This window comes from Myotis lucifugus, unplaced genomic scaffold, assembly GCF_000147115.1.
Source record: "Myotis lucifugus unplaced genomic scaffold, Myoluc2.0 scaffold_58, whole genome shotgun sequence".
Classification (NCBI taxonomy): Eukaryota; Metazoa; Chordata; class Mammalia; order Chiroptera; family Vespertilionidae; genus Myotis; species Myotis lucifugus.
The window spans coordinates 688,375-708,139 of NW_005871106.1; the positions used below are offsets into that span (position 1 = coordinate 688,375).

General features: G+C 38.0%; 1 protein-coding gene across 1 annotated transcript in view; it reads right to left on the reverse strand.

The window, feature by feature from the left end:
• MYOM1 (myomesin 1) overlaps positions 1-19,765 on the reverse strand; it is a 110,706-nt gene that overhangs the window by 46,226 nt on the left and 44,715 nt on the right. The window contains exons 13-18 of the mRNA XM_006089258.3: positions 18,077-18,133; positions 12,852-12,976; positions 7,656-7,839; positions 6,582-6,756; positions 2,338-2,459; positions 858-1,145 (exon numbers count right to left, since the gene is read on the reverse strand). Of these exons, the coding sequence (XP_006089320.1) occupies positions 858-1,145; positions 2,338-2,459; positions 6,582-6,756; positions 7,656-7,839; positions 12,852-12,976; positions 18,077-18,133 (951 nt within the window). The remainder of the gene's footprint in view (positions 1-857; positions 1,146-2,337; positions 2,460-6,581; positions 6,757-7,655; positions 7,840-12,851; positions 12,977-18,076; positions 18,134-19,765) is intronic.

The window sequence follows — 19,765 nt, forward strand, 5'->3', positions numbered from 1 at the left end:
CATTTTACAAAAGAGCACTCTCTCCCTATTTCAGAGCAATGTTAAACAAGAATATCCCATCTTATACTGAGTTGAAGGGACAGATAAAAGTGTCAAAAAAAATAGAAGGTGTGACAAAAGTTGATGGGGTAGAAATAGGGGATAGATGAGAGGCATGTTTTAATGTATCATTACATGCTTATTATTTCATTTTTTTTTTTTTAAAAAAAACATTGCTCCTAGAATATATGTCACAAGTACCAATTATCTTAATCAGAAAATCCTTAACTTACTGATAGTCTTAAATAAATCCGTACTGGACATGTGGGTCATATATCATAGAACATAGCTATATGTGATTATAATACCCTGTTAAACTGTTCATGGCAATTCAAAGAGTAATGTTACTTTTACTTATTTTAATTAAATGTGAAGGGTAATTTGAAAACCTGAGGATGAACAACAGAAGTTGATAACTCTAATCCTGGTAAAATCTCCCTTCTTTGTGAAATCCTTTTCCTATGCATGTACTAAGTAAGACTGTTGCAAAGAACCTCACAAAGCTATGATGATCAAACCTTTCCTGCTCTCATCTCTAACTCCCTTAGCAAAATGAGGCCAGGCATGTATCTGACTCAGAAACCTAAAAGGACTGTATAACCAAATTACTTTAAATATGCTATTATCATTAAGCACAATGAGTTATGTATAAAAGCCAACCCATAAAAGATTACAAAAGTATTGCAAATAAATAGCTGAAAACATAAAATTAAGAATAAACATGAAAGTGAACACAGATGGAAGAATGTGATCTAGACAATGAGAGGTGAGGATGCTGATGGAGACAGATGGAACATTTTTACTCTTTGAACTCTCACCTATATTCTTCTTCTTTTTTGGATCATCAGACTTACTTTCCCCCTTAAGAGCTGCTTTCTGTGGTGGTGGGGTAAGCTCCTCCTGAACTGTTTCACTTACTTTACTCACTTCTTTTTGGCCCAGGTTGTGAGAGCTACTGGGTAGTGAAGGTTGGCTAAGTTTGCTATCAAGTAAAGCATCTTTCTTAAAGGCTGGCTGGGAGGTTTCATGCATGCCTCCCCTGGAATCTGTTAGTCCACCAGGTGCATCATTCAGTTCAGGCCACACATCTGGAGACACTCCTCCCCCTACAATCGCCAGATAACAACAGAAACACTTTAAGCCCAGGCACAGTGTACACTGCTCTTACTTAATAGAACAAAGAGAAAAACATTAGCACCACAGACAGGACAAAAACAATCTGTTTAACGGAAATCACTTGGATTTGTCAGAAATATGGAGAGCACAGATTTCAGATAATGTACACCAAGGAAATATTTCAATTCTCCATATTCTGGAAAAAGAAGAAATGAGAACAAAAAAACTACAGACGGAACAGGAACAATTTTGGATTTGCAGAACCCAAGTGTACACAAGAGAAAGCAAATCTCAGATATTTCTTGGAAGATATAAGTTGTATTATTCAACAGAATGGGGGGAAAGAACCATAAAGTACACAAAAGACGTAACATTAACAATCCTGATTTTATAACAGAATGATGCACATTAGTGAAATATTAATAGTCTGTACCTCTCAACCTCAAAGCAACATGTTCACTATTGTCCATATTATAAGAAATATTAAAAAGAAATATGGAACACTAACTGGAGACAATTGATATTTAATGACCTTTCTCTTTAAATGTGTTACTATATGACAAATTTCATTTTGATTGCTCTGAAATTTCAGGGTCCATTCCCCATGTCATCTAAGATTGCGAGGTACATCATGTACATACATAGAATTACTTTGTTACTGGTTTTATTCTGTTGGTTACTTTGCAAGCAGAGATGAAACATGATTAAGCCACCACATGTGTCTTTGCAGGAATTGTAGAGGAGTTTATAAAAAGCATGCTAATGTGCTGTTAGTGAAAATAAGCCAGGCTGTGTTGCAGATGAAATGGCTTTTAGGTACAAGATGATCTGTGTTATGGGTGATATACCACTTCATGGAATTGGATGGCCCTTCACATTCCCATGATGAGCACGAAGTTAGAATGGAGTTTCCCACAATGGGAAATATCTGAGGAAACTTGGAGTTGTGAAGATGAAAAGGCTACAGATGCACAGAATCTGGATAAGTGATGAAGATCTGTAAAATGACAGCTATGAAAGGTTAATAAGATGTCACCTGGAGTCAGAGAAAATGATCATTTGAGGGTGGAATCATGGAGCAATATTAGAAGCTTTAAACAATTTCTGGAAAGGATGGTATCTGCCTTTATAACTTAGAAAAAATCATTTTTTTCTTAGCAAAGTTATGCATAAGGAACTTACCAATAGCAGCTTTTACTTCAATTGCTTCTGAATCCTGTGAATATTCACTAAGTCCAGCTGCATTAACTGCTCTGACCCGGAAAATATAACTTTGACCAGTCGCCAATCCATGGCACGTAAATCTGAAAGGAAAGGAAGTTTCAAAAAACTTTCCTAGGAGAAAATTAGAGAAGATGGTTGTTAACTTAACGAAAGATCTGGCTTTATGAAAAAGAGTCATTTTTTGTTGTTGTTGTTGTTAATCCTCACCCAAGGATATTTTTCCTTTGGTCTTTTAGAGATAGTGGAAGAGAGAGGGAAAGACAGAGAGAAACATCGATGTGAGAGAAACACATCGATTGGTTGCCTCCTGCTCGAGCCCCAACCAGGGCCCAGGCCAGGGAGAAGTGTCCAATCAAGGTACATGCCCCTGGTAGGATTTGAACCCAGGATCCTTTGGTTTGCAGGCTGACACTCTCTATCCACTGAGCCAAACTGGCTAAGGGCATGATTCATTTTTTAAAAGGAAGAAAAAGATGTAGAGAGATGCAGGTAACATGTGCTTTAGACAAGAAGGCAGTTAAGGCAATTTTCTAAACTCTGTCAAACAATGAGGAGCCCTGGTATTCCCCTGCATAAGTCCCTTAACCTTTCTGAGCCTCTGGGTGCTCATCAGCAAAATGGGGATAATTATATCTACATAATAATTTTGTGTAAATATTGTCCATAAAGTATTTAAAGTACCTATTACAAGAGATTCATTGCACTTGTGAGGGCCTGCATATAGGAGGCATTTAATAAATAATAGGTGGCATAAATAATATTATTAATGGCTATTTTAGGTGCATACTTATAGCCATAAGCATAGGTGGCTCCTCATCACTGAGGCCTATTCCCTGCCTTTCTGCATGCCAGGGGAGGTATAATTACTTGAGAAATTTTACTTGAATTTGAAAGTAAGGTGAAAAATTGGCTCCAGAATTGCCATTTAGATATAAAAATTCAATAATAAGGTGTGAATTCATGGACAGTTTCACACAAAACAACCTCACTCTTTAATAGCTATTATGGTTATAAAAAGCTGTTTCATGAATCACTGTAACATTTTAATCCATTCTAAGGACTGTAACCAGAGGAAATAACAGATCTGCTAATGACTCTATTACTATTTGCATGTTGAAATATTTAACAAAGGCAGCTACGATTTACACCAATCCTAAATTTAGGCCAACCCTTAGGCCAGCTCAGTTCAGCGAATATTTACTGAGCACATCAGTGTTCCAGACACTAAGCTGGGTGCTATGGATACAATGACGAATAAAACATGGTGCCCGTCCTTGAGACGCTCCCATCAGTTTCTGGAAAGACAGGCTTTCTTCCATGAATGTTTCTAAATAGTCCCAGGAAAATGCTGGGAATGCAGAGTAAAAGTGAAATGAGCAAACAAGAGCAATGAATCTCTTATAAAACACATTGCCTTCTCCCATTAATTGGTTTGTCTCTATTCTCTCAAGTTTTAGAAAAGAAGCATCCTATGGGGGCATCTTTGGACTTACCAGGTACAAGTGGTCAAAGAAGGAGCTGCCTAACAAGCTGCCATTTTGTGGGTGGAATTCTCCTCTCAGACTGGCCCTAAATCAAAGGAGGCCCAGATTTTGGGTGCAGGCCAGAATTCATCATCAACTTGCAACACTGGTTGATAAATTATTTAAGAGCAAGAAAAATAACCTTCCTCACATTAAAAGCAAAGTGTTGGCAAAATATTCGGAGTGTCCTTGGTTTGGTTATTTATGTCTCATTAGCACTGAGTGTAATCATGTTGATGTTCAGAGTTTGATGTTTTCTTCTGTTCATTTAAAATACCTGGGCAATTTGGTTAGCTAGAGCCTATTAGATCCTTAGAATCTAGTATAACATTGGCTATTAAAGACAAGAACAGAGGGGTAAAAAAGGCAAATAGCATAAAGAACCAGAAAAGACCTACGAAATGAACTCTTATCATAGCTGGCATTAAGTATTTCTAAGTGTTTAATATAACAAGTAAGCCTTTTATCAAATATATTGTAGTAGACATATTCAATTTTAAATTCATTTGGACATTTAAAGTATAATATTTTTTTCAATCTCCCTAATTGAAATTATAGAATAATGAAGAAAGAAATTAAAGAAGATACAAATAAGTGGAAGCATATACTGTATTTATGGATTGAAAGAATTAACATCATTAAAATGTCCATACTACCTAAAGCAATCAATAGATTCAACACAATTCCTATTAAAATACCAATGGCATATCTCATGAATCTAGAACAAATACTCCAAAATATATATAGAACCACAAAAGACCCTGAATAGCTTTAGCAATCAATCTGGAAAAAGAAAAACAAAGTTGGAGGTATCATGCTACCTGATATCAAACAATACTACAAGGCCATATAAAACAGTATGGAACAAGCATACAGATCAATGGAATAGAACAGAGAGTCCAGAAATAAACCCACACTTTATGGTCAATTAATATTTGACAAAGGAAGGAGGAATATACAATGGGGTAAAGACAGTCTATTCAATAAATGGCACTGGGAAAATTGGACAGATACATGCAAAAAAAATGAAACTAAACCACCAATTTACAACATACACAAGAATAAATTCAAAATGGATTAAAGATTTAAATATAAGTTGTAAACTATAAAAATCCTAGAAGAAAACATAGGTAGTAAAATCTCAGCTATCTCTCAGCAATATTTTTTCTGCTATATCTCCTCAGGCAAGGGAGACAAAGGAAAAATAAACAAATAGGACTACATCAAATTAAAAAGCTTTTGCACGGCAAAAGAAACTATCAATAAACTGAGTGGAAGAACTTATTTGTCAATGATACATTTGAAAAGTGTTTAATATCCAACATTTATAAAGAACTTTACCAAAGAGGACATACAGATGGTCCATAGACATGTGAATAGATGCTCAACGTAACTAAGCATCAGAGAAATGCAAATTAAAATCACAATGAGATATCATCTCACTCCTGTCAGAATGGCTATCATCAATAAATCAACAAACAAGTGTTGGAGAGGATGTGGGGAAAAGGGAACCCTAGTACAACTGCTGGTGGGAATGCAGAATGCTGTAGCCTCTGTGGAAAACAACATGGAGTTTCCTCAAAATATGAAAAATGGAACTGCCTTTTGACCCAGTGATTCTACTTCTGGGAATACATTTGAAGAAATCTAAAAAACTAACGAAAAAATATATGCAACCCTGTGTTCACTGCAGCATTATTTACAATAACCAAGATCTGGAAACAGCCCAAGTGTCCATCAGTGGATGAGTAAATAAAAAAGCAGTGGTAGCCCTGTCTGGTTTGGCTCAGTGGCTAAAGCATCGACCTGTGGACCAAAGGGTCTCGGGTTTGATTCCCAGTCAAGGGCACATACCTCAATTGCAGGTTTATCAGCCCTTGTAGGAGTGTGTGTGGGAGGCAACCAATCGATGTATCTCTCTCACATGGATGTTTCTCTCTCTCTATCTTCTCCCTCCTCCTTCCCTTCTAGAAATCAATAGAAAAAATATCCTCAAGTGAGGATTTTAAAAAAATAGCAGTGGTACATTTACACAATGGAATACTACTCAGCTGTAAAAAAATAAAAAGTCATCTTACCTTTTGTGACAGCATGGATAGACCTGTAATGTATTATCCTAAGTAAAATAAGCCAGTCAGAGAAAGACAAATATCATATGATCTCACTTATATGTGTAATCTAATGAACAAAATATTTTAACAAACAGGGTGGAAGCAGAGGCATGGATGTAGAGAGTAGGCTGGAGGCTGTGTGTGTGGGGTAAGTGGTAGATGAAAAGGAGGTGAAGGGGTTAAGCAAAAAGAAAATAATATATATAACACATAGGCACAGACAACAAATGGTGATAGCCAGAGGGAAAGGGGGTGGGTGTTGGTGGACAAGTGCAAAGAGGGGGTAAACGGGGACAGAAAGGGACTTTACTTTGGGTAATGGGCACACAACGCATTAGCAGATGATGTTTTATTGAGTTGTACACTTGAAATTTTTACGGTTTTGTTAACCAATGTCACCCAATAAAAATTATAAGGAAGTATTGAACTATTTTTTAAAATCCCTCCATTGGATGTTTTTGCTGCTGTGTGGGTCCATGGCTGTATTTCCTCTTCACAGCCCCTGTAGCTCTAGTCAAATGTCCCTACCACCTGACCACACACACACACATACACAGAGTGCAGTTACCGTGGGCCCTTCACCGGGTTGTTGTTGCAGGGCTCCCACTTGCCAGAGCCAACAACACTAGACTCGATGTAGTAGCCAACCAGCTCCTTAGCATCTTTGGATTCCTCCCATGAAACTACCACTGATGTGTCTGTATTTCTGCTTGGGATGATGTTGCCTGGAGCCTTGGGGATATCTGAGAAAAGAGAAAAATAATGCTGAACTCAAGGTCACTTTAAAAAATTCATTCTTAACACATGTGAACAAAAAAAACACATAAATTTTATATAACTAATCATATCAAATATATGGTTGCTTTATTTTATAATATACTAGAGGCCTGGTGCATGACATTCGTGCACTTGGGGGGAGGAGGATTCCTCAGCCCAGCCTGCACCCTTTAGCAGTCTGGGAGCCCTCGAGGGATGTCCAAAAGTCGGACATCCTTAGCGCTACTGTGGAGGAGGGAGAGGCTCTCGCCACCTCCGCTGTGCTCGCCAGCTGTCAGCCTGGCTTGTGGCTGAGCAGTGCTCCCCTTGTGGGAGCGCACTGACCACCAAGGGGCAGCTCCTGCATTGAGCGTATTCCCCCCTGGTGGTCAGTGCATGTCATAGCGACCAGTCATTCTGCCATTCAATCAATTTGCATATTACCCTTTTATTATACAGGATTGTTAAAACTAATAAATATATTAGGTTGAGAGAATGATGATAAACCAAATACCCAGGAACACAGTAACCCACTCCAGAAAAAATACATTATCAATACTGTTGAAACTCCTGAAGAAATTTACTTTCAAAATTTGATAATACATAATAATAAATTTTAAAAATGTATCCGTCAAATATAGTCATCAATTAAATTTATAATAGATAAGAAAGATGTCACCACTTTTACTTCGTAATATGTATAAATATGATGAGTGTATATATATATGTATGTATATATATATATATATATATATATATATACATATATATATATATATATATATATATATATATATATGTATATATAATAAAATTTTTGCTTTGGAATTTTCCCTTGATTGAAGTAAAATAAGTTTATAGCTGTTCAACCAAGCTCTACACTTACCAAGTTTGTCCCCAACCACAGTCACTTCCGTTGCCTCTGAGGGCTCACCAACTCCTGCTGAATTAGAACAGCGGACACGGAATCGGTAGGATTTCCCCTCAGTCAAGTCGAACAGAGCGAAACGGGGAGACTTCACGGGGAGCTCTGTGTTCACCCGCTGCCAGTTTTCTGTTTCCATGTCACACTGCAGCCAGAACAGTGAGACCCATTGAAAGCACGGCAGGAATAAATGGGAACTCTAGGCAGGGCATCTCAGGGCTATTTATGTATTTCCTGTTATTTGAGTTGAGAGGGTAACCTCTAAAATCCTCACAGTGCCTTTCATGATAATGTCATTTGTGTGTGTGAGGGTAGAGAGTGTAAACTCCCCCTAGTCGAGCTGCTGCCCACTGAGGAATAAAATTCTCCCATGCTTTTAATCCGTTAGTTTATGGCTTTCATTCATTTTGACATACTCTCCCCTGGGGAACACAGAAGCAATTATCAGTCATTTATACTTTCTCAATAAAAATAATACCTGCCTTTCACTGTGCAAAGAGCTTTATTCACCATTGTCAGTCTTCAATCCTCTAACTATGCTCTGAAGTAGGCGTTGTGGGGGTAATATTTTGTGATTATCAAAGTTTTCCTGAGGGGAGGACTTGGGCTGGGAGGTTTAAAAGCAGCAATGTGTAATAGTTGGGTGTATATGAACCTGAGCCAGACTGCAGGGTTCAAATCCTAGCTCTGCCTCTTACCAACTGTGTGGCCTTGGGTCAATTATCTACCCCATGGGTGCCTCAATTTCCTCATCTAAAAAATAAGCATGATGAAAATAATAGTATTTCCCTCTTAGGGTTACCATAAGGATTAAGTGGGTTGACAGGCGTGCAGTGCTATAAACAGTGCCTGGTCCTGAGCAACATTCCTGCTGGTAGAAACAGAGCTATTGAGGGATGCTGTCCCTGTCTCTGACATGACCAGATTTTGACAGGGGAATGAGAGGAAGAGCTCAAGACATAAGACACCCAAGGAAAAGACCACAGTAGGATAGGGAGGCTGGGAGCCCTAGAGACCAATTCATCCGATTCCCTTGTTAATAAACCCCTCATTTTCAACCATTTCAGGGCTTAGGGACATGCTGTAACTGATGTTAAGCCTGTGGCCATGACAGGCAAGTGCTTTATGTGCATGCAAATCCCAGGTAAAAAGCTCCACGGAGAAGTGCAGGCATGGCGATAACCAAAGGGGCAGCACTGCTGTGGGCCTGAACATTCTGGAGATGGAAACTTGCCACAGAACAAGAGCACAGGAGCATTTCCCCTTTGAGAGGACAATGTATGGGAAGCAGTTATCAGAAATCATTTGAGACTCAGCTCAGAGGATCTGGCATGTGGATGGTTCTGTGAATGTGGCCCAGGACCTGCGCTGCTCCCCCAACACCTTAGCATCTCTGACTTTTTGAATGTGCCACCTGTGCCTGTACAAGCCTCTCTACTCGGGCTACACAGTGAGCCTTCACTTAACACTGCCGACAGGTTCATGGAAACTGCAACTTTAAGCGAAAGGATGTATAATGAAAACAATTTTATCACAGGCTAATTGATATAAACAAGAATTACATTTCTGCCCTAACCAGTTTGGCTCAGTGGATAGAGCGTCAGCCTTCGGACTCAAGGGTCCCAGGTTCGATTCCGGTCAAGGGCATGTACCTTGGTTGCGGGTGATCCCTAGTAAGGAGTGTGCAGGAGGCAGCTGATCGATGTTTCTCTCTCATTGATGTTTCTAACTCTCTATCCCTCTCCCTTCCTCTCTGTAAAAAATCAATAAAATATATTTTTTTAAAAAGAATTCCATTTCTACAGCATATTTCTGTCACAAAAAACCACCAAATTTCTAAATAAAGACCTAAAACACATCTAATATTAAACACTGAAATAAATGTGAGCTACACACAGATTTAAGAATGATTAATAAAAACAAGTAAGATAATGCTTTTCCAACCTGCTTATTCCAGTTCAGGGTTGTGGGCAACCTGATACTGTCTTGGCAGCTCAAGACACAAGGCAGGAAGGTACCCTGGACAGGACACCATTCTGTCACAGGGCCACTCACACCCCCACACTCACTCAGACTGGGACACTTCAGACACACCAATTCATCTCACATGAATCTCTGAGACGTGGCAGGAAACTGGAGTACCCGGAGAAAACCTACACAGACATGAAAACCTACAAACTGCACGGAGACAGTGGCCCCAGGCCAGGAATCCATTTTTCCCCTCCCTTAATGCTGTAAGGAAATGACGAGGAGTGAGACTTAGGGGAGTTACAGACTTTGGTGGAGAAATCAGTTTATGTGGCCAGAGGACATGTTCAACAGAAGCCAACTGACTCATCAGGAGAAACTGCCTCAGAACTCGGTGGTTACTATGTCATTCCTACAGAAAAGGTTGTAATTGCTGTCACAGTGCTTATTCAGAACTCTCTTCCTGTGGAGCACTTCACACAGATTCGGTGAGGGTGTGTATTAAACACAACAGGGGGTGAACATTTATCATTCTATTCTTGCTCTCCATTAGAAGAAAAAAATATTCGCTAGGGATAAGAAGGAAGTGAGGCATCCTCCTCAAAGGCTGAGCTAAATGTCCTGATCAAAGAAAAGAAATTAATAAAGGGAAACCACAGACCCTAGCATTTTAAGCTCCAGTACATTTTTCTCAAGAGCCACTGATTTGAAATAATTAAAAAGCCATAAACATGTTTATATATCAATTTTATGATTTTACATAATTTGTATATACCTATATATCTATAGCTATATTTATTTTCTGATAATAATAGTCAGGAAAGGTGATCTAATTAGAGTTGTGAAATTAAATGGTCAGAATAGCTTTAAGATAAAAGAGAGGGGCTTTTAGGAAAGTTTTTGAGCTCCACAATATTTTTGCAAAAATATATATTTTCTCTGATTTTGCTGTGACAATAAATTGTAAAGTAAATAATATGTTATCAAGCGATTTCACACTTTTATAAAATTTTCTCTCAAGGACAAATACTGTATGATCTCACATGTAGAACCTAAAAACAAGCACAAAAAAAAAACAACAACAATCCCAAACAATCCTCCCAAAAACCGAACTCAATGATACAGAGAACAGACTGATGGTTGCCAGAAGCTAGGTGTGGAGAGTTGTGCAAAATAGGTAAAGAGGTTCAAAAGATACAAATTTCCAGTTATAAAATGTCAGGTAATGTACAACCTGGTGACTATAGTTAATAATGCCATATTGTAAAAAATAAATAAAATACACAAAAAAGTATAAACGCTTGTTTCATTGATTGTTCTAAAAAATGGTGTAGAGCTGCCAATAAAAATGTAAATATTCTTATATATAAACTTATTTTTATTTCATTTTAAAAATTATATCTTAATCAAAACTTTTCTAACAAATGGATTTTGAACCTCTTTAATTAATTTATTATATTTATTTTTTATTGAATATATTTGACTTATAACATTGTGTAAATTTAAGGTGTACAGCATGTTACTTTGATACATTTGTATATTGTAATATAGTTGCCAAGATAGCAATATTTATCACATTGCATAATTATGGTACAATATTATTGTCTATGTTCATGATACTATACAGTAGATCTCTATGGCTTACTTACTATTCGTTACAAGTTTGAACCTTTAAACACCATCACTCTTATGCTCCCTTCCCATTACCTGGTAACCACAATATTACTCTCTGCTTTTAACAGTTTACTTTTTTAGAGTCCACATATAAGTGATATCATACAGTACTTGGCTTTCTATCTGACCTATCTCCCTTAGCATAATGTCCTCAAGGTCCATCCACGTTGTTTGCAAACTGGAGAATATCCTCCTTTCTCATGGCTGAATAATATTCCATTGTGTATATGTACTACCACGTCGTTTTTATCCACTGATGGGCATTTAGGTTGTTTCCATATCTTGGCTATTGTAAATAATGCTGCGATAAACATGGAAATGCATATATCTCATCAAAATCCTGTTTTGCTTTGATATGTTTTCTTCATCTCCCTCCTCCTGCCACCCCCATGCCATGTATTTTTTTAAGACACTGAGTCACCTCCAGTACTACTTGTGAAGTTAGTGTCCTTATCTATGGGATTTACCTTTAAATGTAGCCAGTATCTGATTTCTTTGCCTGGGTGCTTCCTTTAAATCCTGTTTCCATCTACCCAGAAGTGGGATTGCTGGATAGACAGTAGACATATTTTTAATTTTTTGAGAACTTTTATATTGTATTCTCTAGTGGTTGGACCAATTTACATTCCACCAATGATCTATAAGAGTTAAACCTTATTTTAGTCAAATTCTCTTTACATACTCTTTTCTAGTAGCAATTATCCTGTTGGCCAAGAACTTCTCCCACTCCTAGGCCCTATGCCTGGCAAGGTCTCCTATGTATCTGCCTTTGCAGCTGGGGCAGCTCCCCAAATAATGGCCCGTGCAGGTATTGGCTCTTCTCCATTTTCTGGGCATAAATACTTCCTAGAACTCTCCTCAAGTATGAGTCTATGATAGATTCACAAACAATTCTCATGATTTCACTCATTTTAGGCCTGCATTGTATGCTGCCCTTTCTAACAAAGTAAAATATACTTGTAAGATATTTGAGGGAAAGAACTAGCCAATATGTTATGTTATTTTTTAATCTCTGACCGCATCCTACAAACTGCACATAGAGTAGTGCTGGTCAAATGTGTGGCAGCATGTGAGGACTTTCTGTCTTCAACTCTCTCAGCCATTAGAAAGTATTTTAACTTCTACTCCTCTCACGCATCTACCCTTGCTGATGCGTATTCCCTACTACAGAGGGGCAAGGGGTAGAGAGGTGAAAAGCCATCACTAGAGCAAGGGAGGCAGAGAAAGTCTCCAGAAAACAGTGTGCTACAGGAAATCTGCAGTTTCAGGAACCTCTCTTCATAAAGGGATCATGATTTGGGGTCCGTGGACCTCTTAGAAGTCTATGGATGAGTCTTAGGGTCCAGAAATCCCCTCAACTTTCCAGCAAAGTTCTGTGTGATATATTTTTTTCTGTGGAGGTTGTTCACAGTTTATAAAGTTTGAGTTCGGGACAAAATGAAAATTTAATCTCTGCTTTTAAAAGAAGTCTTCAGAAAGTGGCATGAGGTAATAATGCTGATCCCAGAGTCTTACCTTTTCCACGAAGTACAGAATGCCCTCATGGCCACGCTGGCCAGGGGGTTTCCAGCTCAGCACCACGTAACTCTGGGTGGCCTCGGTGACAGAGAGGTCTGTGGGAGGTCCAGGAACAATACCCTCTGAAAAACAACAAGGAAAGTGAGGGGCACACACTCTGGGAAACCCAGGACACTCAGGCACAGATGTTTCTCTATCGCTGAAGGAAGACTTAGTTACTGCTTCGTAGGATAAAGAAGTACCTTGTTTCCAAAATTCCTCCTGAGACAGTCATTCCTAATTCAAAGCCACAGTTTTACTTTCTTTGCTGGACAATTTTAATTTCTTTATTAGTCCTAAAAAGCAGCTGTAATGACACAAGTTATCTTTTATATATTTACCAAAAGGAGTGGAATAATAGTTTTCTAATGCAATTGATTGATTGATTGACTGATTAAAGTGTTCTAATTCTTTAAATTACAATTTACATAATATATTGGTTTCAGTTGTACAACATATGGTTAGACATTTATATAGTTTACAAGGTGATCCCTCTTCCTAGTACCCACCTGACACAATACAGAGTTACTACAGTACAGGGTGGGGCACAACTTCTATTAGCTTTTTTAAAATAGAATATCTTTTCAAGGATGTTTGAATAGCAAACAACGTTGGAATATAGACAGCATATCCTCTAGGGCAGTGGTCGGCAAACTCATTAGTCAACAGAGCCAAATATCAACAGTACAACGATTGAAATTTCTTTTAAACTTAAACTATATAGGTAGGTACATTGTTATTAACTTAATTAGGGTACTCCTAAGGCTTAGGAAGAGCCACACTCAAGGGGCCAAAGAGCCGAATGTGGCTCACGAGCCGCAGTTTGCCGACCACGGCTCTAGGGCAAAGAGTTGACTGTTTTCTGACCAGGATAACAAGAGGTGATATAGTTCTCCAGAGAAAGTTTGGTTAGGTTTGGTAGACGCCCCCTAATAAGATTGTGGTTTCCTAAGTGTAAGGCTTCTCAGCTGAGACACAAATATGTGTGTGCAGCATCCACCTCTGCTGCCCACATAACCCTGTGGGTTGGTGGGGAGGGGCAAGGGAAACCAAAGAGAATATGAAGCTCATGCTGTCTGCAGTGCTGTGAGGAGAAGAGTCCCAGGAGTCTCATGTCTCTTGCCAGTATCTATGAAACATTAGCTCGAAAGTAGGGTAAACTTTTAGACCCTCTGTGGTTCCTGACATCAAAGTGATCCCTCCATGTGAAACAACTACAATACTTAGCAAAATATATGACTGTCTACAGACATCAGATATTAGTCAGCATAGGACAATGATTCCCGATAGATAGGAAACAATTAGGCGAGTCCTGCCATAGTCCTAGCTTGCTGTGTGGAGAGAGTTTCTAGGCAGCAGCTCACGAAGAGGAGCCCAGGTAGAGCCTGGCAGTCTCCCCGAGTGGAGGAGAGGCTGGACTTCCCAGGAGAGTAAGGCATCCACAGAAAGAATCATAGGGATGAACACTGGAGGAAAGGGCTGCCCAGAGAGCGAGGCTTCAGAGATCTGCAGAGGGTCCCTCTGGAGTGCTCACATGAGTGCTGATCAGCTCATACATGTGAGGAATCCACCTGAGATGGGGAAAACCCACACAAAAGAATTGAAGGGAACAATCTTCAAAGCTCACGTTGGGCCTGAGAGAATTCATGTTCCCACCAGCCGGAATGGAAATCTCCTAATTCATGGGGCATCCGGAACAGTACTCAGGAGGGCATTTTCTCTGTAGTGAGGCCAAATTACTAGACTAAAGGCTTCTCTGATTACACTCAACAAAAGCAAGCCTTGAAAGGATTATTTCCCCAGAACAAATATTAAGAGTATTTATAAAAATACGAAAATATCCATCACCAAACACTGTAAATTCAAAATGTCTGGCATCTCATTAAAAAAAAATCAAGTATGCAAGAAAATACAAACCATAATGAGGACAAAAAAATCAATCAATAAAAACAAAACCAGATAATGTCACAGATGATAGAATTAGTAGACAAGGACATAAAGAAGTTATTATAAATATATTCCATATGTCCAAGAAGATAAGATTGAACATTTTAATTAAAAACATGAAAAATATTAAAATGATACACAAATTCAAAGATTTAAAAAGAAAAAAACACCACTGGCTGGAATTCACAGCAGGTCAAACACCAATGAAGAAAAGGATGCCCAGCCGGTGTGGCCCAGTGGTTGAGTGTCAACCTATAAACCAGGAGAACACAGTTCGATTCAGGTCAGGGCACATGCCCAGGTTGTGGGCTCGATCCCCAGTGGGGGGCATGCAGGAGGCAGCCAATCAATGATTCTCTCTCATCATTGATGTTTCTACCTTTCTCTCCTTCTTCCTTCCTCTCTGAAATCAATAAAAATATATTTTTAAAAAACTGTCCTTCAGAATCATACACACAGTGAAGATATATTTTAAAATGAAGATGAAATAGAGACTCAACAAAGAAAAAATAAAATAAGTCATAACCATGAAGCCAGCACTACAAAAAATATTAAATGAAATGTCTTAGGTAGAAAGTAATATCAGATGGAAATTGAGATCTATACAAAGAAATGAGCAACAGAAATGGTAAAAATGAGTGAATATCGAAAACTTTTTCTTACTTTTTAAGTCTTTTTGAAAGATAAGCTATGATTTGAACAAAAATAATAACATTGTACTGTATGGTTTAAAATAAATACACAAATAAAATATATGATAACAATAGCACCATGGTTCAGAGGGGAAATGAAATATTACCATTGAAAGTTTTATACTACTTGTGAAGTAATATAATATTTCTTGAAGATAAGTTTTGACATAATGTATAGTATAAATTCCAAACTACTATAAAGTAAAACAAAGAATTATAGCTAATAAGATAACACAGAAAACAAAATAATAAAAAATACTTAATACAAAAGAAAGTAGAAAAAGACGAAAAGGGAAACAAACAGATGGAATAGACAGAAAACAAATAGCAAGATGGTAGGTTTAAGTCAAATCATATCAATAATCACACAAAATGTAAATGGCTCAAACACCCCAATGAAAAGGCAAAGATTACCAGATTGCATAGATCTAGCTTTTTTATACTGCCTACAAGAAACATGATTTAAATATAAACACACACATAAATTAAAAGTAAAAGGATTGCCGAACCGGTTTGGCTCAGTGGATAGAGCGTCGGCCTGCGGACTGAAGGGTCCCAGGTTCGATTCCGGTCAAGGACATGTACCTTGGTTGCGGGCACATCCCCACTGGGGGGCGTGCAGGAGGCAGCTGATCGATCTCTCTCATCGATGTTTCTAACTCTCTATCCCTCTCCCTTCTTCTCTGTAAAAAATCAATAAAATATATATTAAAAAAATAATAAAATAAAATAAAATAAAAGTAAAAGGATGAAAATCAGATGCCATGCTAAAACTAATCAATATAAACTTGAAAGGTTATATTAATACCAGGCAAAGTAGATTTCCAAGAAGGAAAAAACCCATTACTATGGATAAAGGGACTTACTTCATAATAATAAAGTGGTCAATTCATCAGAGAATATAACAATAAAAATGTTTATGCATCTCCTAACAGCATCGAAACACATGAAGCAAACCTTGTAGAACTAAAAAAAGAAACTGATAAATATATCATTTAATCAGAGGTTTCATCACTAGCAATAATTGATAGCACAGTAGATAGAAAGCCATCTATAATAATAAAAGCATAATATGCTAATTAGACCAGGCATCCTTCTGGATGATCTTCTGGATGAAGCCGGGGCTGCGAGGGAAGCCCAGTCCTAGAGGGAAGCCCGGGTCCCGGGTGCCAGGGGGAAGCCAGTGCTGGTAGCCGAGGGAAGGAAGGCCTACTCTGGCACGGATTTCATGCATCGGGCCTCTAGTTAAGGATATAAAAGACAATTGGAATCCCAGCAGATTTTTGTAGAAATTTATAAGCTGGTTTTAAATTTTACATAAAAATGCAAACACTTAGAATAGCCAAATAAACTTGGGGGGAGGGGAGATTAGAGGACTTATACTATCTGATTTCAAAACTATGAAACTTAAAAAATAAAAACACCCATAAGGCTTATATAGCTACATAAAAGAGAAAATAAAATTCATCAGTAGAGATTGTAGAAATAGATCCACAAACATGCAATCAAATTCTACGTTACTTGGGAAATGCAAATTGAAACCACTAGCCAAATAAACTTGGGGGGAGGGGAGATTAGAGGACTTATACTATCTGATTTCAAAACTATGAAACTTACTGGTGACAATGTGGAGCAACTGGGGAACTCCCATAGAGAAACTACTGATGGGAATGTAAAATGGTACAACTATCTCCTTTCCTCTCTGTAAAATTCCACGTTACTTGGGAAATGCAAATTGAAACCACTATGCACCCACACTATGAAATACCACTATACACTACTAGAATATCTAAAGTTTAAAAGACTGCATGCCAAGTACTGGTGACAATGTGGAGCAACTGGGGAACTCCCATAGAGAAACTACTGATGGGAATGTAAAATGGTACAACTATTTTGGAAAACAGTTAGCAGTTTCTTAAAAATTAAACATAAACCTACCATATGACCTATCCATTCTACTCATAGGTATTTATCCAAGAGAAATGAAAGCATACGTCACACAAACACTTCACAAAGCTTTCATAGAAACTTTCAATGGTGAATGGATAAACTGAAATGAATTGATACAAACATCAACATGAATAAAACTAAAAATAATTATGCTGAGTAAAGGAAATCAGACAAAAATGAGTATGATTCCATTTATCTAAAATAGTGGGCAATGCAAATTACAGTGACAGAAAGCAAATCAGTGATGGCCTGGAGATGGGGAAGAAATGAAAGGGAGGTATTACAAAGGGATGTGAGGAAATTTTAGGGGTGATGGATATGTTCATTATTCGGATCACAGGTTTCACACGTGAACACATCTGTAAATATTGTCAAATTGTACATTTTACAGGCATGTGGTTTAGTGTATGTCAATTATATCTCAATAAAACGCTTTAGGGAAAGTGCTTCTCTGACAATATAAGTTACTTTATGATATCCAAATGCTTCAGAATGTTCTTTCCAAAACATCTTAATATGCAGTGTACCATCCACTACAGCTAACCAGCAAAGCAAAACACTGGCAATAGTATTTGAGGAAAATGTAGCTTTTACCTCTAGGTTCCTCTTCAGTGACAATGATCTGTCCAGTCCAGGGTGCTGAAGGGTGACCTGAACAGAGATAAAAATCAAAATCAAAAACATTCACAACAGCAGTTTCAACTGCATTTATAAATGGATTAACTGGCCAGGTTCGTCACAAATGGGTTTGTTACTAGTTGACTTATGTATTGTTCTAAAGAATCTTACTGAGCATGTATATGGTATTGTGTCCTTGAAGAATTCACAATCTGCTGGAGCTTGGAACCCGCCTGAACTGAGTCGCCATTTCTAGAATTGTATTTACACAAGGCAGGTAAATAACCTGTGTTCAAGTACTGTTCCATATAGATCTCCTGAAACATGTAGGCTCTCTCATACCTTCTTAAGGGAGAAACCTTTCTGGAACAATTGCAAGCCCAGTAGCTATTTATCTGTCATCACAAAGATGAAAGAGGAGAGGAGCGCTGATGGTGCAGTAAAGCTCAACAAAAGCAATTTCTTGCCATTGTATTCAAAAACTGCTGTCTACAAAGGAACCCAGTTTAGATCTTAAGTGGGGGAAATGGATGAGATGATGAGTATAAACTTAAAAAGGAAATTCATGTCTGTGATCCCACAGACACCAGAAAGAGAAAATTATTCAACTCCTGCTCTAATCAAAGGACTTTTGACCAGATTTTGTGCAAAAACAGAAAGGTAATAAACAGTATAACTTATTTCAGCTCAAAGAAATCTTATTTTTATTGGAATTTATAGAAAAAGAGTAAATGAATATATGAGATGGAATTAGGAAAGAAGCTGGATGTTAGGTGAAAAGTGATCAGAGAGCTATCAAGTAGTGTGATTAGAAAAAGTAGCATTATTTGATGATGCTACTACATGTACTTAAGGTTAAAAAAAAAAAAAGTAACACTGTAGCCCTAGTCAGTTTGGCTCAGTGAATACAGCATCAGCCTGTGGACTAAAGGGTCCCAGGTTTGATTCCCGGTCAAGGGCACTAACCTTGGTTGCAGGTTCCCAGGCCCTGATTGGGGTGCGTGCAGGAGGCAACCAATTGATGTGTCTCTCTCACATCGATGTTTCTCTCTGTCTCTCCCTCTCCCTTCCACTTTCTCTAAAATCAATGGAAAAATATCCTTGGGTGAAAATTAACAACAACAACAACAACAACAATACTGCAAATAAACCACAGACCAGTAGTCCTCATCTAAGGTGAGTTTGCTCCCCAGAGACATTTGGTAATGTCTGGAGATAATTTTGTCACAAGGGGCGGAAGGGCTGGGGGAGCGCTATTGGCTTGTAGTAAGTAGAGGCCAGGGACGCTGCTAACATCCTATAATGTACAGTGTAGACCCCCCATAACATAGAATTATCTGGCCTAAAATATCAACAGGACCAAGGTTGAAAAATCTGGTATAGAGTGAAATGTTAATTTACAACAATTCTTCTAATGCCAGTTTATGGTTCCTTTTATTGAGGGTGCCATATGGCTTCCCATGAAACAAATGCAGAGCATAATTCATGTACCGTAGTTTTGACATCGATACTTGGAGGCTAACTGGATGAACAGATTATTTTTGACTGTCTATAAGGAAACTCAAGTATAGATCAGATATAATGTTGTTTTTCCTTTAATATAAAGAAACTCATTGTACTGAGATATTAATAGTGAATAGATGAGTCAAAAAACAAATACTTTTT